This window comes from Amblyraja radiata, chromosome 28 (genome assembly GCF_010909765.2).
Source record: "Amblyraja radiata isolate CabotCenter1 chromosome 28, sAmbRad1.1.pri, whole genome shotgun sequence".
In the NCBI taxonomy this organism is placed as follows: Eukaryota; Metazoa; Chordata; class Chondrichthyes; order Rajiformes; family Rajidae; genus Amblyraja; species Amblyraja radiata.
The window spans coordinates 34210009-34237842 of record NC_045983.1 but is presented as its reverse complement, the minus strand read 5'-3'; the positions used below and the strand labels follow the sequence as shown (position 1 = coordinate 34237842).

General features: G+C 46.5%; 1 protein-coding gene across 2 annotated transcripts in view; it reads left to right on the top strand.

Moving 5' to 3' along the window:
- The window catches only part of LOC116989097 (sodium-dependent serotonin transporter-like), a 63644-nt gene that overhangs the window by 20837 nt on the left and 14973 nt on the right, over positions 1-27834 (top strand). Inside the window, exons 5-8 of one of the 2 annotated variants that reach the window (XM_033046278.1) lie at positions 21-159; positions 5191-5325; positions 12840-12943; positions 21404-21492. In XM_033046278.1, the coding sequence (XP_032902169.1) occupies positions 21-159; positions 5191-5325; positions 12840-12943; positions 21404-21492 (467 nt within the window). Of the gene's footprint in view, positions 1-20; positions 160-5190; positions 5326-12839; positions 12944-21364; positions 21493-27834 lie in introns of both variants that reach the window. The other variant, XM_033046277.1, reaches the window with a different exon arrangement.

Genomic DNA, 27834 nt, shown 5'->3' with positions numbered 1-27834 from the left:
AGATCTTTTTTATTTTGCAGTCGCCAAGTGCTTATGGCTCATAAATCGAATGGTTTGGGTGATGTTGGCGGTATCAACTGGCACCTTGTAATTTGTCTGATCATAATATTTACTGTGGTGTACTTCAGTATTTGGCATGGCATAAGGACCTCTGGAAAGGTAGGTGAAGTTAAGTCAAAATGGGTCAAAACATTTTCACACAAAGGGAGGTGGGTGTACAGAATGAGCTGCTGGAGGAGGTAGCTGAGGCTGGGACAATCGCAACGTTTAAGAAACAATTAGGCAGGCACATGGGTAGGACGGGTTTAGAGAGATACTAGACTAAGTGGGACCCGTTGGGGCCCAGCATCATACGGGAGGGCTGGTCCCCCAACGCAATATTGCACCTCTCCACCAATTCCAATATTGGTGGCCGGTGGGGGGGGGGGGGGGGGGGCTTTCTGGAGCGCTAGTATGGGTGTTGTGGGCTGAAGAGACTGGTTTCCAGAGGGATAGTATGGACATTGTGAGCCGAATGGATTTTTGGGTCGGTCACTCAAGCCTGTTGTGCTGGCAGCTCACTCACTCACGGCTGGTGGGCTGGCAGTTGACTCACGGCTATTCCTTGAAATTCCATTTCAAGCAGGGTGCAAGGCCACCAAATTCAAGTGCAATTTCATACCATTTCAAGCAGGTTGCAAGGCCACTAAAGACAGCGAGTCGCGACCTCTCCCTTCTCCATCTTGCAGAGACTGTGCCCCGCCCACACATCTGGGTTTTATAGTCCCTCACCCCCCCACTAGAAGGGGTGTGGCCTTCATGGCATGATTGATAGGAGAGAGAATCTCAACATTTTCTAAACACTAATAACTCTTTTATTTTTCATCGATGGGAAAAATCTTCGGCACCTGATGAGTAGAGGGGGACTCGGAGTAAGATGGCCAAAAACCATAGCCGTACTTGGTAGCGTTGTTTCTAAAATCAATATAAAGTGCAAACAGTGGTCAAGATTAGACTTTTAATTATATAGAAGGCAAGGCAACTTTAATTAGGCAACGCAACTTTAATTAGGCAACACAGCTTTAGCAATTCCAAACCAAAGGCAACACAGCTTTAGCATTTCCAAACCAAAAGCAACACAGCTTTAGCATTACCAATCCAAAGGCAACACAGCTTTAGCATTTCCAAACTATATTTTCAAACCACATTAAGGGCACTGACAGGTCAGTGAAACCAGTCACAGTTTAGTTGACATGTGTTCAGTGTTATTCACAGCTCACGTGACCCTCTCGCTCCCCCATCTTGCAGAGACTGACTGAGGCACTCAACACTTCCGGGTTTTATAGTCCCTCCAGAAGGGGCGTGGCCTTCAGGAGAGAGAATCTCAACATTTTTAAAATGCTAATAACTCTTTTATTTTTCATCCATGGGAAACTCTGAGTAAGATGGCCAAAAAAAACAGCCGTAAGTGGCAGCGTTTTTTCTAAAATCAATATACAGAACAACCAGAAGTGGTCAAGATCAGACTTTTAGTAACATATAGATGGGCCAAATGCAGGCAGGTGGGACTAGAGTAGCTGGGACATGTCGATGTGGGCAAGATGGGCTAAAGTGCCTGTTTCCGTGCTATATGACTCTATAACTCCATGACAAACAGAATGGAGATGAGGAGAAACTTTTGAGATCTCATTGTGGGAGGGAGGGGGGTGTAGCTCATTTTATCTTACTGGATAGTGAAAGGCCTGGATAGAGTGGATGTGGAGAGGTGGTTACCAGTAGTGGGAGAGTCTCGGACCAGAGGGCAGAGCCTCAGAATAAAAGGATGTATCTTTAGAAAGATGTGGAGGAATTTCTTTCGCCAGAGGATGGTGATTCTCTGGAATTCTTTGCCACAGACGGCAGTGTTGGCCAAGTCATTGGATATTTTTAAAGCAAGGATTGATAGGTTCTTGATTAGTACGGGTGCTGGGGGTAATGGGAAGAAGGCAGGAGAATTAAGTTTATTTAAGGGGTTTTATAGTTTAGTTTAGTTTACGGATACAACACAGAAACAGGCCCATTGGCCCACCGAGTCCGTGCCGACCAGCGATCCCCGCACTGTAATATGTCGACTTCAGAACTGAATCACAGAACTATTCCCCAAAGATCTTTTAAGAAGTCATTAGTTTTGTTCACTGAAGCAAAACCAAAAAAAATAAATTGAAGGCTGGGAAATTATGTGTTATTTTCAAATTACTGATGGAAATCTCGATTCTTAATAAAGTGTAGAGTAAACCACAGTAATCTGAGATCTAGTTGCTTGGAAATTGAGAATTGTCTTTACCTGGGTTATGTTTTCCGCGCGGTCTTTAAACACCTTGTGGCCCCGTTCCCCACACTCTTTAAACAAGCTAGGAACTTTAGTTTAGTTTAGTTCAGAGACACAGCACAGAAACAGGCCCTTCGGCCCAAGGAGCCCGCACCGACCAGCAATCCCCGTACACTAACAAGATCATACACACACTAGGGACAATTTACCATTATACCAAGCCAATTAACCTACAATCCTGTATGTCTTTGGCGTGTGGAACAAAACCGGAGCACCCGGAGAAAACACGCGCAGGTCACGGTATGAATGTACAAACTCCATACACACAGCACCCGTAGTCGGGGCCGTACCCAGGTCTCTGGCGCTGTGAGGCAGCAACTCTACCGATGTGCCATCGTGCTGCCCTGTTTTTTGTGTTTTCTTTAAACTTGCCTTGTTTGCTGGAAAATTTAAAGTATATTAATATTAGCAAAGTTAATTGCAATATGCACCAGTGCGGTACAATCAGTCATACAGAGGAGGCATGATTGTTAGAATTTTATTTAAAATGTTTTATTCCCCAGATGGGCAATTAATTTAGAGGGTGGTGCAGTGGCGCAGCGGGTAGAGCTGTGCCAGACACCCGGGTTTGATCCTGACAACGGGTGCTGTCTGTAGAGTTTGCACGCTCTCCATGTGACCACATGGGTTTTCTCTAGGTGCTCTGGTTTCCTCCCACACTCCAAATATGTACAGGTTTGGAGGTTAAAGTAAATGTAAAATTGTCTCTCGTGTGTGTAGGATAGTGCTATTCTACAGGGATCGCTGGTCGACGCGGTGAGCCGAAGGGCCTGTTTCCACGCTGTATGTCTGAAAAGTCTGAAGTATAGAAGATCATGAGGGTCACGGATAAAGTGAGCACTCACAGTCTTTTTCCCAAGGTGGAGGATTGTCAGGTGTTATGGGAGAAGGTTGAGAGGGATAGATCAGCCATGATTGAATGTCGGAGTGGACTTGATGGGCCGAATGGCCTAATTCTGCTCCGATCACTGATGAACTAATGATTCTAATCCTGGAATGGGTGATCGATGGTCAGCATGAGCCGAAGGGACAGTTCTCGCTAGTGCTGTGAACATCCTAGGTCCCATTTGCTGCCCTGACCTTGACCCCAGTGTTGTTAAACACATGCCTTTGGCTCTGCTGACTGCGACAGAACAGAACTGGCAAGGTCGGCCTCGTTTTAAAGGTTACCTTGCATCTCGTAAAGCCCTTTGTTTTTTCGATCTGAGACGCGGTGAAGTGCCCCGGGTCTTACCGCATGGTGAAAAGCCTGGGTAGAGTGGATGTGAAGAAGATGTTTCCACTAGTGGAAGAGTCTAGGGCCAGAGGGCGCAGCCTCAGAATAAAGGGACGTACCTTTAGGAAGGAGATGAGGAGGAATTTTTTTAGTCAGAGGGTGGTAAATCTGTGGAATTCATAGCCACAGAGGCCTGTAGAGACCAATGGATATTTTTAAGGCAGAGACTGATAGATTCTTGATTAGTTCGGGTGTCAGGGGGTATGGTGAGAAGGCAGGAGAATGGGGTTAGGAGGGAGAGATAGATCAGCCATGATTGAATGGCGGTGAAGACTTGTTGGGCCCTATGGCCTAATTCTGCTCCTATCACTTATGACCTTATGAACTCAGACCTATATACCCGGCCCAGCGTTTAGTCAGACCTGACCAACTATAAAGGATTCCAAAGAGGCTGGAGGTATGGAAACATAAAGTTCAACTGTGCACCTATATTTGATGGGCTTTAGAGATACATCGCCGTAACAGGCTCTTCGGCCCACTGAGTCTACGCTGACCAGCGATCTTTGCACGCTAACACTATCCTACACACACTAAGGACATATTCTGTTGTGCTGCAGCAAGTAAGAATTTCACTGTCCCGTCTGGGACATATGGCAATAAAACACTCCTGACTCTTGACAATTTACAATTTTACCAAAGCCAATTAAACTACAAACCGGCATGTTCTTTGGAGTGTGGGAGGAAACCGGAGTACCCAGTTAAAACCCATGCAGGTCACTGGTAAAACGTGAAAACTCCGTACAGACAGCACCCGTAGTCAGGATCGAACCCAGGTCTCTGGCGCTGGAAGGCAGCAACTCTACCGTTGTGCCACTGTGCCTCTAATGATCCATTTATATTTATTTCATGTCCAAGTTAAATAAACATTTAGAAACATAGAAAAATAGGTGCAGGAGTAGGCCACTCAACCCTTCGAGCCAGTTATTGTGATTGGATAAGCTGAGCAAAGATTTTCTAACGTGATGTAATGGACAGGTACATGGATAGGACGGGTTTAGAGGGATAAGGGCCAAATGCAGGCAGGTGAGACTAGTGTAGCTGGGACATGTTGGTCGGTGTGGACAAGTTGGGCTGTATCACTCTATGTTGTAAAAATAGACACAATAAACTGGAGTAACTGAGCGGGACAGGCAACATCTCTGCAGAGAAGGAATGGATGACGTTTCGGGATGAGACCCTTGAAGGTGTCATGACTCATGAACATTGACTTCTCTAACTTCAAGTAACCTTTGCTTTTCTTCTCTCTCCATCCCTCCCCTTCCCAGTTCCCCCACCAGCCTGACTGTCTCCGACTACATTTTGTCTCTGTTTGCTTTGTTGTTACCTTCTCCCAACTAACGATGATACATTTGCCTTGATCACCATTCCCGTTGTTATGTTTTCGCACCTTACACTCCTTATCTATACATTTCCTTATCAAAGTACCTCCCACTCCCCTGACATCAGTCTGAAGAAGGGTATCGACCGGAAACAGGTGCTGAGTTACTCCAGCTGTTTGTTTCTATCTCAGGTTTATACCAGCATCTGCAGTTCCTTCCTCCACTCTACGTATGTTGTGTTCCTGTAGGTGGTGTGGGTGACGGCCACTCTGCCCTATTTTGTGCTGTTCATCCTCCTGATCCGTGGGGCCACACTGCCAGGGGCTTGGAAAGGAATCGTCTTCTACCTGCATCCGCAGTGGAAAGAAATGTTCGCCCTGCAGGTGAGTGGGGCGACGGGGCAGGCACAAACCTGTCCAGGTTGTCAGCTCTTTGCAAATGTTGGGATCATCCTGATCAATCTCTTTTGCATGGTGAATCAGTGGAATTCATTGCCGCAGAAGGCTGTGGAGGCCATCAGTGGATATATTTTAAAGCAGAGATGGATAGATTCTTGATTGGTACGGGTGTCATGGAATTTGGGGAGAAACATATAAAATAGGTGAAGGAGTAGGCCATTCGGCCCTTCGAGCCTGCACCGCCATTCAATATGATCATGGCTGATCATCCAACTCAGTATCCCATCCCTGCCTTCTCTCCATACCCCATGATCCCTTTAGCCACAAGGGCCACATCTAACTCCCTCTTAAATATAGCCAATGAACTGGCCTCAACTACCTTCTGTGGCAGAGAATTCCACAGATTCACCACTCTCTGTGTAAAAAATGACAGGAAGACAGGAGAAAGGGGTTGGGAGGGAGAGATAGATCAGCCATGATTGAATGGCGGAGTATTCTTGATGTGCGGAATGGTCTAATTCTAATCCTATCACTTATAAACATGAACTTTTTCATCGGTTTTTACATTTCCTTTTTTCCCCTTATTTGTGCCGGTAAAGGTGGCAGGTAGCCCACCTGTCAGGTACTCCGGCCACCTGTAACCACTGCACATTCCAGAGAAATACTTCAAAGAAACAGTTTGACAGGTACATGGATAGGAGGGATTTGGAAGGAAATGGACCAAGCACAGGCAGGTGGGACTAGTGTAGATAAGACATGCTGGCTGGTGTGAGCAAGTTGGGCCGAAGAGCCTGTTTCCGTGCTGTATCTCTAAACTAAACTAAATCTTTCCCTTCTCACCATTACCCTATGACCTGTAGTTCTTGATTCCCCTACGCTGGAGAATGGAGGGTTCATCTTATCTATTCCCCTCTTGATTTTACACACCTCTATAACATCACTCCTTGATATATTTACATTTTCATAAGTTCTGTGATCTATTGACGGCATGGACAGGGTGGGCCGAAAAGCATGATTCCATGCTGCATCTCGAAACTAAACTAAATTACTCTGAGCAACACACTGGGTTCCCTGTTGAACACTAAGGGAGTGTTTATTTAAAGATCCTTGCAGTGAGACAGACAGAGGCATTGGGGGTATCGAAGGCTGTGGCACAGAGTCAGGGTGTTTAATTGTCATATGTACCAGTGCAGTTTAGTTTATTGTCACATGTACTGAGGTGAGGTCAGCGGAAAGGCAATACATGATTACAATTGATCCATTTACAGCGTATAGATATAGGTAAAGCCAGTAAAGTCCCATCAAGGAATTGTCCAAAGGTCACCAAAGAGGTAGATCGTAGTTCAGCATTGCTCTCTGGTTGTGATATGATAGTTCAGTTGCCTGATAACAGCTGGGAAGAAACTGTCCCTGAACCTGGAGGTGTGAGTTTTCACACTTCTGCACCTTTTGCCCGATGGGAGAGGGGAGAAGAGGGAGTGACAGGGGTAAGACTGGTCCTTGATTATATTGCTGGCCTTGCCGAGGCAGCATGAGGTGTAGATGGAGTCAATGGAAAGGAGGTTGGTTTGTGTGATAGCCAGCAACGAAGCAATTCAATTCTTCTTTGCTGCAGCTTTACAGGCCCGTAAAAACAATAACACACAATAAATAAACAATAATCAGTAGTACAATAAATTAACAATCAGTGACACTCGGTTATCCAACCTTAATAATTCAAAACTAAAGTTCACAGTGCTACCAAAACAAAGTGTATAATATTTCATTCTCACCACGTTACCAACATATTTCCTATGTATTCGCCTGTAAATTGTTTAGTTTAGACATACAGTGTGGAAACAGGCACTTAATTCCACACAATGAGTCAGAAATATGTTTGCATCATTTATTTCCTGAGAGAATTATCTAAAAAAACGATTTGATGCAAGATTAACATGGCACACTCAAAATGATCACAATCAAACACCGAATCCACACCGACCATCGATCCCCGTATACTATCACTATCCAACACACATTAGGGACAATTTACAATTTTACCGAAGCCAATTAACCTAGAAACCTTTGGAGTGTGGGAGGAAACCGGAGCACCTGGAGAAAATCCGCGCAGGTCATGGGGAGAACATACAAACTCCCTACAGAGAGCACCCGTAGTCAGGATCAATCCCGGGTCGCTGGCGCTGTAAGATACAAAGATACATAGATAATAGGTGCAGGAGTAGACCATTCGACCCTTCGAGCCAGCACCGCCATTCAATGTGATCATGGCTGATCACCCACAATCAGTACCCCGTTTCTGCTTTCTCCCCATACCCCTTGATTCCGCTAGTCCTAAGAGCTCTATCTACTCCGGTCACCAAGTGGCGGTCGGTGTTGCCTTCCGGTCGCGAGGGAGGCCCCTCTATATTGGAGACCTGGTACTGCACCGAGGAGTCCCCTCAATCTGTTTCTTTTGCGGTGCACAGACTCGCCAGCCGCCTACTACTTTTGCGGGCTGGAAGAGTGTTCCACGTGTATATGGAGTGTGTGAGGCTGCAGCCACTGTTCCAATATCTAAAGGGACTGCTCCATGCCTTTTGGCTGCATTTCTCACCCACCACCCTCATCTTTGGACACCCTGTGTGTAGGGGAGATGGTAGGGCCGAAGATGTCCTGGTTGGGTTGTTCCTGGGCCTGGCCAAGCTGGCTATCCGAGAGTCGCAGCGTCAGGTTCTTGGTTTCTTGGTCCTCCAAAATATTCCAAATGGAATTTAAACTGGAGGTGGTGAAGGGAGGGCTTAAACCAGAAAGGGTTATTGGGAAGAAAGAGCTACTTTAAATTTAGTTGCATCTGGTTGGGTAACTATAGTTGGGTGGAGATTATTCCATGCTTTAATTGTGCGGGGGAAGAACGAATTGCTGTATACATCTGTCTTTGTAGCTGGGATCACAAATTGGATCGAATGCCCTCGTCTGCTCCTAATTGGTTTGGGTTTGGTGTAGGTCTTGTAGTCTATGTCGAGCTGACCATTTAACATTTTGTAAAAACAGGTCAAACGGTGAGCTTCACGTCTGTCTTGGAGAGGGTTCCACCCCAGAGAATTCAGAAGTTTGGTGACATTCGCTTCTCTCTCATAGGTGTTAGTAACAAATCGAGCTGCCTGTCTTTGGACACGTTCGATGGAAGAAATGTTTTTATTTGTGTATGGGTCCCATGCTGCAACTGCGTAGTCCAAATGAGGTCTAACGAGGGTGAAATATAGCTTCTCCTTGACAGAAGTTGAACAATGATGAAAGTTGCGCCTCAGAAAGTTTAGGACACCTGTTGCTTTCACCGTTGCATGATGAGTCTGACCATTCCAACGCAGATCATTCTGCAATTTGATGCCAAGATACTTGGTTTGTTTGGATTCTTCAAGGGTGGCACCAAGTATATTGTAAGATGTTTCGCCTGGATTCCTCTTTCTGGTGACACGCATAGTTTCACATTTGGAAGGGTTGAACTGCATGTCCCATTGTTGTGACCACTCAACCATAGTATCGAGATCCTTTTGGAGAGCATCTTCATCATCAGCTGACTTAATTGGACGGTACAGCAAACAATCATCAGCGAAAAGTCTGGTCGTACTTGCGACTTTTTCATGGATGTCATTTATGTAAAGCAAAAATAGATGTGGGCCAAGTACTGTGCCCTGAGGTGTACAACTCAACACTGGATGCCAATTGGAGCTCTTTCCGTTCACACACACACGTTTCATGTTGGAATGAATACCATAGAAGTCAAGCTTCCGAAGCAGTCTCTGGTGTGGGATGACATCAAATGCTTTAGAAAAGTCCAGCACAACTAAATCCGTGATGACGTTACTATCAAGGTGCTTGGCCAGATCATTTGTTGTCAGGATAAGCTGAGACTCGCATGATCTATGCCTCCTAAATGCATGTTGGTTGTCAGCAAGAATGTTATGTTTGCTCATGTGTCGCATCAGATTACTATCAATTAAATGCTCCAGCAATTTGCAGCAAATACTTGTTAATGAAACAGGACGATAATTCGCTGGGTTGGTGGTTGAACCCTTCTTAAAAAGAGGAGTGATGTTAGCCTTCCTCCAATCCAGCGGAACATCACCTGAGTCAAGCGATTGTTGGAAAATGAACTGCAAACTGGACCCAGTTCTTCGGCTGCGATCTTGAGGGCTTGATTCTGTATCTGATCTGGACCAATTGCTTTTGTGGTATTGATGTTGAGCAATAACATTTTGACACCTTCAACCTCAATTTTAATAGCAGGCATATCAGCATACGGGCTGGGCGGTAGGACTGGAAATGATGAAGGCTCCACATCTTCATCATTGTGGAAGAGGTGGAAGAGGACTCTGCCCGAACCAGCTGCCTGCCCCTTTTTCCGGGGTTCCGTCCACGCCCAGTTGGTGTTAGAGAGGGACTACAATAGACAATAGGTGCAGGAGTAGTCCATTCGGCCCTTCGAGCCGGCACCGCCATTCAATGTGATCATGGCTGATCATCCCCAATCAGTACCCCGTTCCTGCCTTCTCCCCATATCCCCTGACTCCACTATCTTTAAGAGCCCTATCTAGCTCTCTCTTGAAAGCATCCAGAGAACCGGCCTCCACCGCCCTGAGGCAGAGAATTCCACAGACTCACCACTCTCTGTGAGAAAAAAGTGTTTCCTCGTCTCCGTTCTAAATGGCTTACCCCTTATTCTTAAACTGTGGCTCCTTATTCTTAAACTACGCGTTGTCCATGGGCGCCCTGGGGGATTTCCGGAACGCTGGGCACCGCGGGGGGTGGAATGCACCCTTGACAAGGATTGTAACATAGTTATATAATAGCTTATTTAGTATTTTTGCCTTTTATTATGGTGGTGGGTTCTGTTTTGTTTTATTTTATTATAAATATTATTTTTAATAATTGATTTATTTTTTTTAATTTAAAAAAAAAAGTGCTTTATCTAACTCTCTTTTGAATGCATCCACTGCCTTCCGAGGCAGAGAATTCCACAATTTCACAACTCTCTCAGTTCTTAATGGCTTACCCCTTATTCTTAAACTGTGGCTCCTGGTTCTGGACTCCCCCAACATCGGGAACATGTTTCCTGCATCTAGCCTGTCCAATCCCATAAAAATTATAAATGTTTCTATCAGAAGCAAACATAGAAACATAGAAATTAGGTGCAGGAGTAGGCCATTCGGCCCTTCGAGCCTGCACTGCCATTCAATATGATCATGGCTGATCATCCAACTCAGTATCCCGTACCTGCCTTCTCTCCATACCCTCTGATCCCTTTAGCCACAAAGGCCACATCTAACTCCCTCTTAAATATAGCCAATGAACTGGCCTCAACTACCCTCTGTGGCAGAGAGTTCCAGAGATTCATCACTTTCTGTGTGAAAAAAGTTTTTCTCATCTCGGTTTTAAAGGATTTCCCCCTTATCCTTAAGCTGTGACCCCTTGTCCTGGACCTCCCCAACATCGGGAACAATCTTCCTGCATCTAGCCTGTCCAATCCCTTAAGAATTTTGTAAGTTTCTATAAGATCCCCTCTCAATCTCCTAAATTCTAGAGAGTACAAACCAAGTCTATCCAGTCTTTCTTCATAAGACAGTCCTGACATCCCAGGAATCAGTCTGGTGAACCTTCTCTGCACTCCCTCTATGGCAATAATGTCCTTCCTCAGATTTGGAGACCAAAACTGTACGCAATACTCCAGGTGTGGTCTCACCAAGACCCTGTACAACTGCAGTAGAACCTCCCTGCTCCTATACTCAAATCCTTTTGCTATGAAAGCTAACATACCATTCGCTTTCTTCACTGCCTGCTGCACCTGCATGCCTACTTTCAATGACTGGTGTACCATGACACCCAGGTCTCGCTGCATCTCCCCTTTTCCTAATCGGCCACCATTTAGATAATATTCTGCTTTCCTGTTTTTGCCACCAAATGGATAACCTCACATTTATCCACATTATACTGCATCTGCCAAACATTTGCCCACTCACCCAGCCTATCCAAGTCACCTTGCAGGCTCCTAGCATCCTCCTCACACCTAACACTGCTCCCCAGCTTAGTGTCATCCGCAAACTTGGAGATATTCCCTTCAATTCCCTCATCCAGATCATTAATATATATTGTAAATAGCTGGGGTCCCAGCACTGAGCCTTGCGGTACTCCACTAGTCACTGCCCGCCACTGCCCGCCAAGTTCCTATAAGGCAACAAGTCTTCTGCTGCACCACCTTAAACTTGGGTGTGTTGAGGGGGGAACGGTTATATGGTGGTGTTCTCATCTGTTGGCAATGGTGAGCACACCACTTCATGTACATCGTTGGGGGAGCTGAATGTGCCGTGCAACCTCTGATTCTAGACTTACTGACACGGTTAATGTTTATTTACCCTTTGATAAGTGAGCGAATATCTTCTGGTTAATGAATAAACTTAAGATAGACACAAAAAGCTGGAGTAACTCAGCGGGACAGGCAGCATCTCTGGAGAAAAGAGATCAAGTTCAAATTCGCGTTTATTGTCACATGCATCAATTAAGGTACAATGAAATTTGATGGGTGATGTTTCGGGTCGAGACCCTTCAACTTGTCAGCAAAGTCCACCAGCAAATGAGAAAACCCACTGCTCATAAGGAACGAGCAAATAACTAATATTATCTTTCATCAAAATTAAACCTAAACAAATGAGGGGGTTTACCTTCATCAAAATCAACTTGTACACAAGACGGCGCGGTGGCGCAGCAGGTAGAGCTGCTGCCTTACAGCGCCAGAGACCCACCGAGACCACACCGACCATTCACACCAGTTCTATGTTATCCCACTTTCTCATTCACTCCCCACACACTAGAGGCAATTTACAGAGGGCCATTTAACCTACAAACCTGCACGTGTTAGGAGTGTTGGAGGAAATCGGAGCACCCGGGGAAAACCCACGTAGGTTATGGGGAGATCCGAGGAGTTTCTTCCCAGAGGCCATTCGGACTGTAAACGCCTATCTCACCAGGGACTAACTCTACTGAGCAATTTTCCTTCCATTATTTATTATGTAAAAGAATATGTGTGTTATGATTGTGTTTATAGTTTGTTTGGTTGTTTGTCTTTTGCACAAAAGTCCGCGAGCATTGCCACTTTCATTTCACTGCACATCTCGTATGTGTATGTGACAAATAAACTTGACTTGACTTGATCCTGCTTCAGACATCGACACCGACACAAAACGACACCTATTCCTTTTCTCTGGAGATGCTGCCTGACCCGCTGAGTTACTCCAGCATTTTGTGTCTATCTTCAGTTTAAACCAGCACCTGCAGTTCCTTCTTTCGCACGGTTTATAGACATGGACCAAACATGGGCAGGTGGGACTAGTGTAGTTGGGGCATGTTGGTCGGTGTGGGCAAGTTGGTCTGATGAGCCTGTTTCCACACTATATCACTCTACGACTCTAATTTCTGTAGCGATCTGAAAATTTGGTTTAGTGTGACCTCTGTTCGTTGCCTTGCAGGTGTGGATTAACGCGGCTACACAAATTTTCTTCTCGATGGGCCCCGGGTTTGGTGTCCTGATAGCACTTGCCAGCTACAACAAATTCGACGACAACTGCTTCAGGTCAGTGTGCTGGAAGGAACGGCAGATGCTGGATTAAACTGAAGATAGACACAAAATGCTGGCGTAACTCAGCGGGACGGGCAGCATCTCCGGAGAGGTCTGAAGAAGGGTCTCGGCCCAAATCGTCACCCATTCCTTCTCCAGAGATGCTGCCTGCTACTCCAGCATTTTGTGTCTACCTTTTACTACAAGTCCGTGCGTGGATTACTGCTGTAGCACGGCCGTCTTGTCCAGGCTACCATGAGAACTTCCTTGTTGAAAGCTGGCTCACACTGGGTTTCTGCAACTCAATGCATGGAGATGTGCGTATATTTATATATATATATATATATATATATATTTTTTTTTTCTATACATAGCTAAAGCTCTGATCTTGAGCTCTTCCGGATTGCACGGTTTTACTATTTGCGCAAAAAAGGTACATGATAGCGCTACGATTTTTTACCAGCTCACTTGCCGTTCTCCTGAGCTGCGTGTGCTACAAATCTCGTTCCGATCGGTGGTATATTGTAAAAGTTAGCGAGGTTTAAAAATCGTAAAAACCGTGCGTATGCAAATCGATCTCGTCTCCTGCCAATCAGCGCTGTGCGGATTAGTCTCATCTGTCACTCCCCGGGATGGTCCGCCCCTTCCGGTGCCATCGCATCTTTACTGGAGCTGAGGGAGGCCGGCGGAGGTATCCAACCAGACACAATTTTCGGAGGGTCTGGAAGCAGCTAGGCATGGCGCGGCGATGTCACCAAATAGAAAGCGGTGAATCTGATTCCAGCGGAGTAGAACAACCAGCGTCCGCTGTGCGTCCCAAACGCACCGCCATCGCAACGCCCCGCAGCACCAGCCCCTTCCCCTCTGGTGCCTCACGCTGGCTCCTTCCACCCTCCCCCATGATACCCCCTCTCCCCCATGGCTCTTTCCCCCCCCCTCCCGCTCACACGCCGGCACGGCCGTAGCTGCTGGTGCCAATCCGAGAACCAGCTCTGAGGGCGCTGATGGCTGATGCTCCTCTGGGGCGCGCAAGAAGGGAGAGGAGCGGCAACCTTGAGAACCTGGGGAGGGAGACTGGGGGAGGAGAGGGGATGGAGGGAGAGGAGGGGAGAGGAGTTATGGAGGGGGGGAGGGAGTGACTGAGGGGAGGGGAAAGGAGAGAGGTGAGGGAGGGATTAGGGGAGGGTGGAGGAAAGGGGAAAGAGGAGGGAGGGTGAAGAGGAGGGGGAGAGAGTGCAAGGGATGAGGGGAAATAAGCTGTGCCTGTGTAGTTGGGGGCTATGAGTGAGTAGAGGAATATTGGCTTGGGGGGCCAAGCCTCCCATGTGACGGACCCAACGGGTCCCACTTAATCTAGTGTATATATATATATAAATATATATAATGTATATGTGAGTGTGCACACAAATGCATACACACACTCGTATATATATATATATATATATATACGCACACACATATATATGTTTTATATATATATATATATATATATATATATATATATATACGCACACACATATATATGTTTTATATATATATATATATATATATATATATATACATACACACACACGTATATACATACATGCGCGCACACATATATATATATATACACACATACATATACACACGCACACACATATATGTGTGTATGTTTACATGTATAGATATATAGTTAGATATATATAAATGAATACCCACACATCTCCCTGCATTGACCTTGTTTTTATGTGAGCTATATATATATATATATGTGTGTGTGTGTGTGTATTTATGTGGAGATATGTGTATATGTAGACAGAAAATGCAGAAAATATATATATATACACATATATATATATATATATACACATATATATATATATATGTGTGTGTGTATATATATATATGTATGTGTCTGTGTGTATACACACACACACACACACACATATATATATATATATATATATTATAATTTCCATCGTTACTGTCCATAGGATAGGACAGGTTTAGAGGGTTATGGGCCAAATGCAGGCAGGTGGGACCAGTGTAGATGGGGCATGTTGGCCGGTGTGGGCAAGTTGGGCCGAAGGGCCTGTTTCCATGCTGTGTGACTATGACTCTATGGTTTGTGTGACAATATCCATGTAATTTATGCATATGAGCTGTGCTCATTCTCGCACATGCTCAGTAAATCAGTCAGTGACCTTCCTGTTTTAGACTCCAACATGAGTGTGTGTAGCCATCTTTCTCTGTACATTAGGTACTAGTTTACTTATTTTATAAGCAGACAGATATCAAAACATGGTGGCAGTGGTGAAAGTGAACATTTGTGAATCAAATGGACACTATGATGATTAGAAAAAATGCTTTGAAACGTTTTCAGGAATCAATGTTTCAACGCTCAGTGACCGGACTAGCTGCATGCATGAATGAATGCAGGTCGGTGAACACACAAAGATAAGATGCTGCGTGTAAATCAGCGCTGTGGGAGTCGAAGTTTAAAACGACGTGCTGTGGAGACTGCTTAAAGATAAAATAATCTAGTAAGAGCGAGAGAATACGCTGATATTTCAAAATGGCGCAGACCAGTCCATCTTTCCACGTGGCTCCACCACCCAATCTAAAGCTCAAAGAGTACAGGGTGGAAGAGTGGAAAATGTTTAAACAAATGTATGAAAATTATGCAGTGATAACCGAACTGGAGAAGAAGGAGAAACAGTATCAAAAAGCAGTATTCCTGCATACTGTTGGACCGGAGGGCGTGCAAATCTACAATACCCTGACGATCGAGACGGTGGCAGATGAGACAGATGTGAGTCATCATCGACAAGATGTCTACCATCATCATAGGAGAGACGAATGAAACCTATGAAAGATTTGTTCTCAATAAACGAGACCAGAAATCAGGGGAAAGCATTGAATCGTATGTTGCAGAGCTGAAGGAGCTTGCTAAAACATGCAACTTCTGTGAGTGCCTGAGAGAAAGTCTCATTCAAGATCGCATCGTCATTGGTATTGCAGACCAGTCAACTAGGAGGACACTCCTTCAAAAGAGGAATCTGAAACTGCAGGGGACTGTAGACATATGTAGATCCTCGGAGGTAACAGCGGCAAGAATGCAGGTCATCGGCGAAGAGCCGACAATACACAAGGCGGAACAATTCAAACCAAGGGAAAAATGGTTGATTTTTCTTCGCAGAGGAAGAATCAAGGACTAGTAAAGTGCAAGTTCTGTGCAAGGACGCACAAGCGTAGGAAGGAGGAATGCCCAGCGTATGGGAAGGACTGCAACAGATGCGGACACAAAACCACTTCGCCTGCTGCTGCAAGCAGAGGAAGGAGAGCATGCAGAAACGGGGTCTGCACACGGTCGTAGAGACATCTGACACAACGTCCATTTCCGACACAGAGTCTGAGAGTTGCATTGAGATCAATGCAGCCGGAAACAATTCCTCTTCAGGCTTATTCGCTGAGATGCAGGTCGGCACAGAAGCCATCAAGAAGCCATCAAGTTTCAGGTTGACTCTGGTGCCAGTGTTATGTAAATCCCAAGCATCTTGTACCCAACAAAGGGGACATTAGATGAGAGAAAATCACCTTAAATAGGTATAACGGATCCAACCTACTGGCGGAAGGTAGGGAGAAAGTTGTACTCCGCAACGAGACGAACAATAAGAATTACCGTGTTCACTTCATAGTGGTAGAGGAAGGCTGGCTCCTGAGCGGCAAAGCTGCACAACAGATGAAACTCATCACGGTAGCCATGAAAGAGAAGGTCATGAATGGTCTCATGAAGCTGGTCGAGCAGGACATCTTGACTAAAGTCGATGAACCAACTGAATGGAGTAGCAGGCTGGTCGTTACGGAGAAAAAGGCCAGCACAGAGTTGAGGTTCTGCAGAGATCCTAGACCCCTCAACAAAGTCCTGAAAAGGGAGATCCACAGACTACCAGTCATAGAGGATGTACTCCCTGAGCTATCCAAGGCAAAGATTTTCTCTAAATTCAATCTGAAGTCAGGATATCTCCACTGCGAACTAGATGAGGAGAGCAGTTTCCTAACAATCATGAACACCCCTTTTGGGAGATATCGCTGGAAGAGGTTGCCATTTGGACTGAAAGTAAGTGCAGAGATCTTCCAGAATAAGCTGCAACGAGCCCTAGAAGGATTAAAGGGAGTGGAGTGTGTTGCAGATGACATCATCCTATTCGGAGTAGGGGACACCAGAGAAGATGCAGAAAGAAGATTGCAAGATCTTCTTCAGCGATGCAGAGACAAAGGCACCAAGCTGAACCGGAAGAAGTCGGTAGTGAAAACTACGTGTATCACATTCCAGGACATATAATTACAGATTGTGGCCAGAAACCGGATCCGAAGAAGGTCCAAACTATCCTAGAGATGCCCAATCCTACCAATCCAACAGAAATCCAAAGATTACAAGGATTAAGAGGAGATTGACCCACAAAGAAGCAGAGTGGGAATGGTCATCAGAACATGACATGGCAATGTCAAAGATCAAAGAGCTATTGACAACGGCACCTATCCTGGCGTACTAGGTACCACACCAGACGAACAGCTGACCATACAATGTGATGCAAGCAATGCAGGTCTAGGTGCAACCATATGCAGAAGGGACCACTGTCCAATGTGAGTCGAGCATTGAAGCCAACCGAGCAGAGATATGCTCAGATTGAAAAGGAGGCACTAGCAATAGTGTTTGCCCTCGAGCGCGTTCATCAGTACACCTACAGACAGAGAGTGATCATTAAGAGTGACCAGAAGCCATTGGAAGTCATAGTCAAAAAGCCTCTGCATACAGCCCCAAGATGTCTCCAGAGCATGATGATGAGGATGCTACACTACGACATTGAGATCAAGTGGGCAAAGGGAAAAGACATGCATCTAGCAGATATGCTCTCCCGAGCATACCTCCATGACACCACAGGTTCAACCAGATTCACTGATGTCAACGTAGTTGAGTCCTTAAGCATGGGAGAGGACAAGGGCCCATACCAGGGAAGACGAAACACTACAAACAGTTACGAGAGTAATCCAAAATGGATGGCCAGATCACAAGTTCAATAGACAGCACAACCGTACTTCAACGTCCGAGACAAGTTGAGTGTGCAAGACGGCCTAGTATTCAGAGGAGAGAGAGTTGTAATCCCTGTCACTCTACATAGAGATATGAAGGAGACACTCCACACCTCTCACCTGGGAGTGGAAGGAACCCTCAGACGTGCTAGAGAATGCATTTTCGGTCCCAGAATGAACTCTGATGTGAAACAGTTCATTTCAAACTGAAGCCTGCAGGACGTACGAACAACAGAATCAGAAAGAAACTCTGATGCCCCATCACCTCCCAGATTGACCATGGGAGAAAGTGGGAACCCATATGTTTGAGCTTGAGGGAAAGCACTATATAATTTCTAATTTCTGGGAGATAGGCAGACTGTACGACCTGAGCAGCAGGACAACCATTGTGAAACTCAAGAGCCACTTTGCAAGATACGGGATTCCCAGCACTGTGGTAAGCGACAACGGGACACAGTTCTCATCAGAGGAGTTTGCCAAATTTACCAAGAAATGGGAATTTGACCACTACACAATTTCTCCAAGACATAGCCAGGCTAACGGTAAGGTGGAATCGGCAGTCAAGGCAGCTAAGCGAGTGCTGAAGAAAACGAATCACTCCAAGACAGATGTCTACTTGGCAATATTGGAATTGCGCAACACCCCTGCGCAAGGATTGAACAGAAGTCCTGCACAAAGACTACATGGAAGGAGAACAAGGACGACAATTCCAACTACATCTAACCTCCTCAAACTACGTGGTGCTGAGATACTCACAGAAGAGAGGAAAAAGATGAAGGATTTGCAAGGAAAATTCAAAAATCTACAACTGACATGCCAAGGATCTGCCAATCCTAGAAGAAGGTGATGTCGTAAGACTCAAACCCTATAAATTAGGAGACACCAGATGGCAGAGAGCAATAGTTCAGAGACGACTGGATGAGAGATCATACGAAGTCGAGACAGTCAGGACTTCAAATCCAACGTAATCGAGTGGATCTAAAGGAGACCGGAGAATTACCCCCACACATAACTCCAGAGAAACCACCAGACGTGGAGAAGACTGGGACACCTTTGCAACCTCAGCTGACATGGAAAAGACCAACACAACATGCATCACCGGAAAAAGAGGCAACTCGTGAAACTCTTAACACAGAGAAATCTAAACAAAAACAAAGTGACACAGGAAAAGAAACTAGAAGTGATGCACAGAATGTACCTACTGAAAAGAAAGACATTTCTGAAAGAAACACCATCACAAAGAATAGGGCATGTAGAGCTGTCAGACCGTGGAAAGGTACCGCGAGTATGTCACGAAGTAATGTGTTTTGCTGTGATGGACCTACCTGCTTATGGAAGATAGCATGTGTTATTGAAATGTCACAAGTGCGACTATGATTGAAATTGTGAAATAAGACAGAACAATTGTTTTATTCTGTTAAGTTAAACCATATTACTACGGTGTATTGTTATGAAAAGTGTTTAAGTTTACTTTGTTTTAGGATTGTCGAAAATGTAATCCCAAAATGTCAAAGAGGAAAGGATGTGACAATATCCATGTAATTTATGCATATGAGCTGTGCTCATTCTCGCACATGCTCAGTGAATCAGTCAGTGACATTTGACTTGGAAATAAATCATTCCTGTTTTAGACTCCAACATGAGTGTGTGTAGCCATCTTTCTCTGTACATTATGTTCTAGTTTACTTATTTTATAAGCAGACAGATATCAAAACAGTTTGCCTCCCCAGTTATGAGATGAAGGAAGAGATTAACGCTGTCATGAACAGCTCACCAAGAATTGTCTCCAGAACACAGGAGCGGCACGGTGGTGCAGCGGTAGAGTTGCTGCATCATAGCGCCAGAGACCTAACCACGGGTGCTGTCTGTGCGGAGTTTGTATGTTCTCCCCGTGACCCGTGTGGATTTTCAAAGGTTCAAAGGTTGATTTATTGTCACATACACCTAGATGTAGTGAAATTCCTTTTGCCAATGCAGCACATAAGAAAGAATACAAACATAACAATAATAAATAGCTTTAACATAAAAACATCCCCCCACAGTGGTTCCCATTATGAGGGAAGGCACAAAGTCCAGTCCCATCCCCAATGTCCACCCATAGTCAGGCCTATTGAGGCCTCCACAGTTGCCTCTACGGAGGTCCGATGTTCCAGGCCGTCCTCGCCGGGTGATGATGTTCCGGCGTCGGGAGAGTCCTCCCAGCGGCCTGGGAACGCTGGAACGGCCGCCTCCCTACTCGAGACCGTGGCTTCCGGAGCCGACAAGGCCGAATGGAGCCGAATGGAGCTCAACTGGCGATCTCGTCGCGAGATCCCAGGCTCCCGATGTAAAGTTCAGCGCCGCCGCCCGCAGCTCCGCAATGTTTTTAACGCCGGTCCCAGCTCACCGGAGTTCCAGCGCGGCGACCCAGGCAAGGCACCACCCGCCCCGCAATGGCGCTCCAGCGCTGCACCGCCGTCCTCACACCCGCAGCTCCGCCGCCGCCGGTGCCGCCGATGCCGAGGCTCCGGGCGGTCCCCTCGCTCCTCGGACCCACAGCTCCGCAGCCGCCTGTCCTATGCCGCCGTGATGCATGTTGCCGCCAGGGAATTCCGCGATATTCTCCTTCAGTGTCTTCCCCCTCGCATCCTCTTGGACCCCACATCTCCTCAGCCTCCTCCTCTATCCGGCCGCCGCCGATGCCGAGGCTCCGGGCGGTCCCCTCAGGAAATGCTGCTCCAGGCCCGCTGGTAGGCCGCGAGGACGGGTCGAAAGTGCAGCCCGGAGAAAAGCTGCATCTCCGACCAGGTAGGGACCCTGAAAATTAGTTTTCCCCCCCCTCCCCCACACATAAAAAAGCTAGAACTCCTTAAAAACAAAACACTAAACTAACTAAAAATAATAAAAATAAGAAAAAAGAAATGAAAAACAGACAGCTGCAGGCTAGGCAGCCATACCCCCTACAGGTCGGCGTCGATTTTCTCCAGACACTCCGGTTTCCTCCCACACTCCAAAGACTTGCGGGTTATCTCTGCCTGACCCAAGGGTCAAGAGTGTTTTATTGTCATCTGTCCCAGATAGAACAATGAAATTCTTACTTGAGTAACTGCTGAGTTACTCCGGCATTTTGTGTCTGTCTTCGGTGTAAACCAGCAACTGCAGTTCCTACCTCCATGATGACCTTAGGTAGACAAAAATGCTGGAGAAACTCAGCGGGTGAGGCAGCATCTATGGAGAGAAGGAATAGGCGATGTTTTGGGTCGAGACCCTTCTTCAGACTGCTGTTGGGGGGGGGGGGGGGGGGGGGAGAGGAAAGGAAGAGGCGGAGACAGTACATGATGAAAGACATGATGATCTTTGTGTGTTCTCTTGGTGCTGTAGGGATGCAATAATCACCAGCTCTGTGAATTGTTTGACCAGTCTCTTCGCCGGCTTTGTTATATTCACCATCCTGGGCTACATGGCAGAGAAGAGGAGCGAACATGTTTCAGAAGTGGCCAAAGATTTGGGTGAGATCGCATCGCCAACTCTTTAATTGTTTGATGAACATTGTTTTTTAAATTGCATCCTTCTTGCAATAAACCGCACAACGTATCTTCAAAATAAGAAATATTTTTGGATATCACTCAAAAAAAGTTTATAAAATTATGAAGGGCCTGTTCTGGTGCTGTACTGTTCTGAGTTCCATTCGGGTCAATTTGCTGTATTATTCCTGAGGTAGATAGGGGTGACGTGCACTGTTGGAAACAGAAAATTACCTTCAACGTGTGGACAGCATTGTGGCGCAGCGGCAGAGTTACTGCCTTATGCCCCTGTCCCACTTAGGAAACCTGAACGGAAACCTCTGGAGACTTTGCGCCCCACCCAAGGTTTCCGTGCGATTCCCGGAGGTTCCCAGAGATTTTTGTCAGTCTCCCTACCTGCTTTCACTACCTGCAACATCCGGCAACCACCTGCAACCTCCGGGAACCGCAAGGAAACCTTGGGTGGGGCGCAAAGTTTGGGGCCAGAGGTTTCCGTTCAGGTTTCCTAAGTGGGACGGGCATAACAGCGCCAGAGACCCAGGTTCGATCCTGACTACGGGTGCTGTCTGTACGGAGTTTGTACGTTCTTGTGACCTGCGTGGGTTTTCTCTGGGTGCTCCGGTTTCCTCCCACACTCCAAAGACGTGCAGGATTGTAGGTTAATTGGCTTAGATATAAAATGTAAATTGTCCCTAGTGTGTGTAGGATAGTGTAAGTGTGCGGGGATCGCAGGTCGGCACAGACTCGGTGGGCCGAAGGGCCTGTTTCCTTGTCGTATTTCCAAACTAAACTAAAAGCTATTCTTGAGAGAAGCAGGAAGACCAATGAACCTTTGCGATTTATGCATAGGCTTAAACAATTAAACTAAGGCTGGTTCATTATTGTGCCACCAAACCTTAAAGTGGTAAATAGTAAATAAACAGTAAATATAGAAGCTGATCTTTAACCATCTACTAGACTAAGTGGGACCCGTTGGGTCCCTGTCACACGGGAGGCCTAGTCCCCGAACGCAACCCGTTTCCCAACGCAATATTCCACCACTCACCTGTTCTCACAACGCAAACCGTTCCCTCTCTCCCCTCTCCCTCCCTCATTCCTCTCTCCCCCCCCTCCCTCCCACATCCCTCTCTCCCCCTCCCTCCCTCAACCCTCTCTGCTCATCCCTCTCTCCCCCTCCCTCCCTCCCTCTCTCCCCCTCCCTCCCTCCCTCTCTCCCCTCCCTCCCTCATCCCTCTCTCCCCTCCCTCCCTCATCCCTCTCTCCCCCTCCCTCCCTCATCCCTCTCTCCCCCTCCCTCCCTCATCCCTCTCTCCCCCTCCCTCCCTCATCCCTCTCTCCCTCTCCCCTCCCCATCCCCACTCCCGGTGTCCGCGCCCGCCCTCGTCTCCCTCTACCACCCCATCTCCCTCCTCCTCATTTACCTCATTCTCCTCCCCTCCCATTCCCTGCCCCAGCACCTACCCAGGGAGTAGAGCAGCGCCAGGGCCTGGAACTCGGCCTGGTTCTCATACTCGCCCCGGCCATGGCTCCAACTGATTGATCGCCGACGCAGCCAATCAGTGCGGCGATGGTGCCCCAGCGACGCTCCTTGCTGAGACGGGATAGGAGACCAATCTGCGTGGCGGCGACTGACAGCAATATGCGCATGCAAGGTTTTTATGGTTTTTAAACCTCAATAACTTTTTACAATATACCATCAATCGGACTGTAACGTGTTGCACTCGCAGCACAGGAGAATGGTGAGTAAGGGGGCGAAAATTCGCAGCGCTATCGCATACCGTTTTTGCGCAAATAGAAAACCCCCGCAAACCGGAAGAGCACAAGATCAGAGATTGAGTCGTCATATATAGATAGATAGATGAAGCACTGATTATCTCTCTCCAATAACTGACATATCATAAAAATAAATATCTGGGAATGGCTAACCATTCTGTAATGCAACCAGATTCATGTAATTACACAATTGTCACTAATAAATAAGTAAACCTATTGACTTTGCCCTGTTTTCTAAGCAGAATATTTGTTGAGCTTCAAAACCAATGTGTAACAATGCACACGGAAAAGAATACAGGAGATTAAATGGTGCAGTGGACACTCAAAAGAGAGGCATGAGGTCATAAGTGATAGGAGTAGAATTAGGCCATTCGGCCCATCAAGTCTACTCCGCCATTCAATCATGGCTGATCTATCTTTCCCTCCTAACCCCATTTTCCTGCCTTTTCCCCATAACCTCTGACACCTGTACTAATCAAGAATCTATCTATCTCTGCCTTAAATATATCCACTGACTTGGCCTCCGTCAGTGGCAAAGAATTCCATAGATTCACCAGCCTCTGACTAAAGAGTAGCCTTGCGTTTTTAGAACCTACAGTGCCTGGAGTGTTTGCAATACAGTTTAGTTTATTATAAGATGTAGTAACAGTCAGAGTCATAGAGCATTGAAACAGGCCCTTTGGCCCAACTTGCCCATAACGACCAACATGCCCCATCTGCACTAGTCTCACCTGCCCACGTTTGGCCCATATCACTGGGCTGGGTGCCATCTCGTTATTTTGGTTTAGTTTAATTTTGAGTTACAGTGCGGAAACAGGCCCTTCGTCCCGCCAAGGCAGTGCCGACTAGTGATCCCCGCACACTAATACTATCCTACACACACTAGGGACGATTTTACATTTATACCAAGCCAATTAATCTACAAACCTGTACGTCTTTGGAGTGTGGGAGGAAACTGAAGAGCTCAGAGAAAGCCTACGCAGGTCACGGGGAGAACGTACAATCTCTGCTGATTAGGAATGAGAAGGAATATGTCCACGATGTACATTATTTTAACACTGAAAACTATGATCTGACTATCTTGTACAATATAAGTAGCCAGCAAAAATGTCTGGGATTTAGGTCAACCTGTCAATATTGTCAAGAATCATTTTTTGACTTGCTTTTTTTGAAATCCAAACCTGTTGATAAAGTACATTTTTCATTTTTAATCTGCAAAGAACACAAAAGAATCTTAGGTTCACGTTAAGAGCTATGTGATAGTCACTATCATGGAATTATGTACCAGCATTCCTGTTTATTGGCAGCCCAATAAATAAAAACACATTCATGATGAAGTCCAAGTTTATTCCATCAAATACACTGGAGCATTTCAACAGCCAGCTACTTGCATCTCGCTTACTACCTAGTGCCCGAGCGAGAGAGTCGTTGTGTAGTAATGTAATACTATGTAAAGGGTGGCATGCATATTTGTGTGGTGAAGGTTATAAATGGCATGAATTAATAAGGGTTAGTCTACATCCTTCCTCTTAAAGAAGTAAACAATATATTGTGGTTAGTGGAGCAAATATAAAACACCAATATAAGGTGCGGCATTTATTATTTTACTGCATATGTGAGCACATAAAACTAAACAGGTCATGCACAGTTCAGGTATAGCCAGTAAATTTTCCAATTAGCGGGTTTGGCTTGCAGACGCGACCTGCACGTGTACGATAATAACATCCAGCAGACACCTCATCCTTCGCTGGGGAAGCAAGTCCCTTATCTGGTGAATGCGGAGGAGAAGACACCGGTGGAGATTGGGGCACCGGGGAAGGCAGGGATGGCACCGGCACTGGCAGAGGAATCGCTGGAGCAGCTTTCGCAGAGTGCGAGGGAAGACCGGCAGGCTGGTCCGGGTAAGGACGTGGAGGTGCTGGTTCATTGACCAGAAGGAGGTGTTGGCGGGTTCGCCGATAAATGCCGTTGTCAATACTGACCAAGTACGAGCGTGGTTCCGCGGTGAACCCCAGAATGACTCCAAGGCGGTCGTAACCTCGGAGTGACCAAACGGACAACCTGTCCCTTGTTGAGCGGTTGAAGCGGAGAGCTGGTTTTATCATAGTATTTTCTTTGTATGTTGCGGCTGCGTGGAGCTGGGATTGCATAACTGATGGCGCACAAACTTGTGGTTCTAGTAGTTGCTTGGCCATAGGCAGAGTGGAGCGGGTTCGCCGTCACATGAGCCGTTCGGCTGCAGATCCCAGGAGAGGGTAGCGGACGATGTTCCGAAGGTTGAGTAAGTCGAGATAAACATCAGAGCCAACCCTGTGTGAGCATTCCATTAGTTCCTTTGCACTTTTTACTGCGCCCTCAGCCAGGCCGTTGGACTGCGGGTACTCGGGGCTGCTGGGAATGTGATGACAGTCCCAGTTTCTCGCAAAATTTCTGAAGAGCTGACTGGAGAACTGACGTCCATTGTCTGAGAGTAGCTTTAGGGGGGCTCCGTGGACAGAGAAGTGACGAGTTAGTTTCTGAATGACCATGGCTGAGGTCGGGCTACTGAGCAGGTCGATTTCAAACCATCCTGAGTAGGAATCAACTAAAACCAGGTTTTGTTGGCCGAGCCACTCGAAGATGTCGGCTGCTATTGTGGACCAGGGTAAGTCCGGAGTGGGGTGCGAGAGGAGTGGTTGTTTCTGTTGGAGCGGGGTCATGCTATTGCAGATCGGGCAGACAGCAACCTTCTCTAGAATGTAGTTAGCCATGTCTGGCCAGAACAGCATTCCTTTCGTATGTTGAAGGGTTATTTCTGCAGCGGGATGGCCCCCATAGACAATGTCGAAATACTTGCTGTGCAGAGACTTTGAGATGACTGCCTTGTGTCCTTTCATTATCACGCCGTCCTGAATGACCAGTTCGTCACGGACATAGAAAATGGTTGGACAGCTTGTGGCTTGGTGCTGTTTGTCTGGCCAGCCGTGGCGGATGACTGTGGCCAGTGTGGCCAGTGATTGTAGTGTTTCGTCTGCAGCTTTTTGTGACACTAGGATGTCTAAACCGGCTGATGGGAGGCAGGAGACCATCATAACCGTGTACCCCTCATGCTCATCATCAGACAGGTGTTTTTTTTTCGCAGGTTGGGCGAGGTGCCCGTGAGAGGGTGTCAGCTAAGTGCATGTCCTTACCACGTTTGTAGGTTAGTCTGATGTCATATCTCTGTAGTTGCATCATGCGTTGTAAGCGCGCAGGCAAAGGTTACTGCGAATAGCTCCTTTTCGATTTGAGCGTAGTGCTGTTCAGTGTCGGTCTTGTATGGGAGACATAGGCAACTGGTCTGGAACCCTTTCCGTCGTCTTGTAGGCAAGCAGCGCCCAGTCCATACCGGGAGGCATCACAGGTGAGGGTGACGGGTAATTTGGAATCAAAGTATGCGAGGGTTGGAGCACAAGACATTAGTTGTTTGAGGGTTTCAAATGCCCTCTGCTGGTGTTGGTGCCAGGACCAGTGCGTATCCTTGTGGGTCAGTTGTCGCAGCAGGGCTGATAGCTCGCTAAAGTTTGGGATGAATTTTCCAAAGTAGTTTACCATGCCAAAGAATCGTTGTAGAGCAGGCACGTCCGTAGGTGCTGGCATTTTGTTCATGGCAATGGTTTTAAACGGGTCTGTCTTAAGTCTGTTGTTGGTGAACACATGGCCCACATAAGTCACTTTGTCGACCCAAAACCTGCATTTGAGAGCGTTGAGTTTGAAATTTACCTCTCTGGCACGATCCAGGACCTGTTTCAGGTTTGAGTTATGTTCTTGTGCATTGCGCCCGATGATCAGGATGTGGTCTACAATAAAGTAACATGGGTAGCTATCAAAGAGTTGCTCCATAGTACGCTGGAAAACCTCACTGGCTGAATTTATGCCAAATGGCATTCGTAAAAATCGGTAGCTCTGAAGGGCGTCACGAATGTGGTTAACATGGAGAATGCATGGTCTAGTGGAATTTGCCAAAATTAGTTCTTTGCACCTAGGACAGAAAAAACTGTGGCTTTACCCAGGTTGGCATCGACTTCTTCCATCGTCCGCATTGGGTGGTGTGGCCGTTTGATGGCAGTATTTAAATCCTTAGGGTTGATGCAGATCCTTATTCCGTCTTTGTTCTTCTTAACTGCAGCAACCATGGTGGAGACCCAAGAGGAAGGGTCGTTGAGAGGGGCTATTACACTCAGTGATTCCAATTTGTCTAATTCAACTTTGACGCGGTCCTTCATTGCATTCGGGATTTTGTAAGGAGAATGAACGACAGGTATAACTTCCTTGTCGATCACAATGCTGTATTCTGTGGGAAGCTTGCCCAGCTGATTGTCAGAAAGGTCTTTGTATTGTTCGAGTAGTTGTTGGGTAGGATTTTGAGAGGTCGACAGCTGATACCGAGTTTTGCCGAAGAAAACTAGGTTCATATTACAGCATGCCTCATTGCCCAGAAAAATTCCAAGTTGTAAACTTGAGATGCTTGATGGGATTGTAGTGTAACCGTATCCACTGGTTGCAATTTCCCTCCCCCCCCCCCCCCCCCCCCCC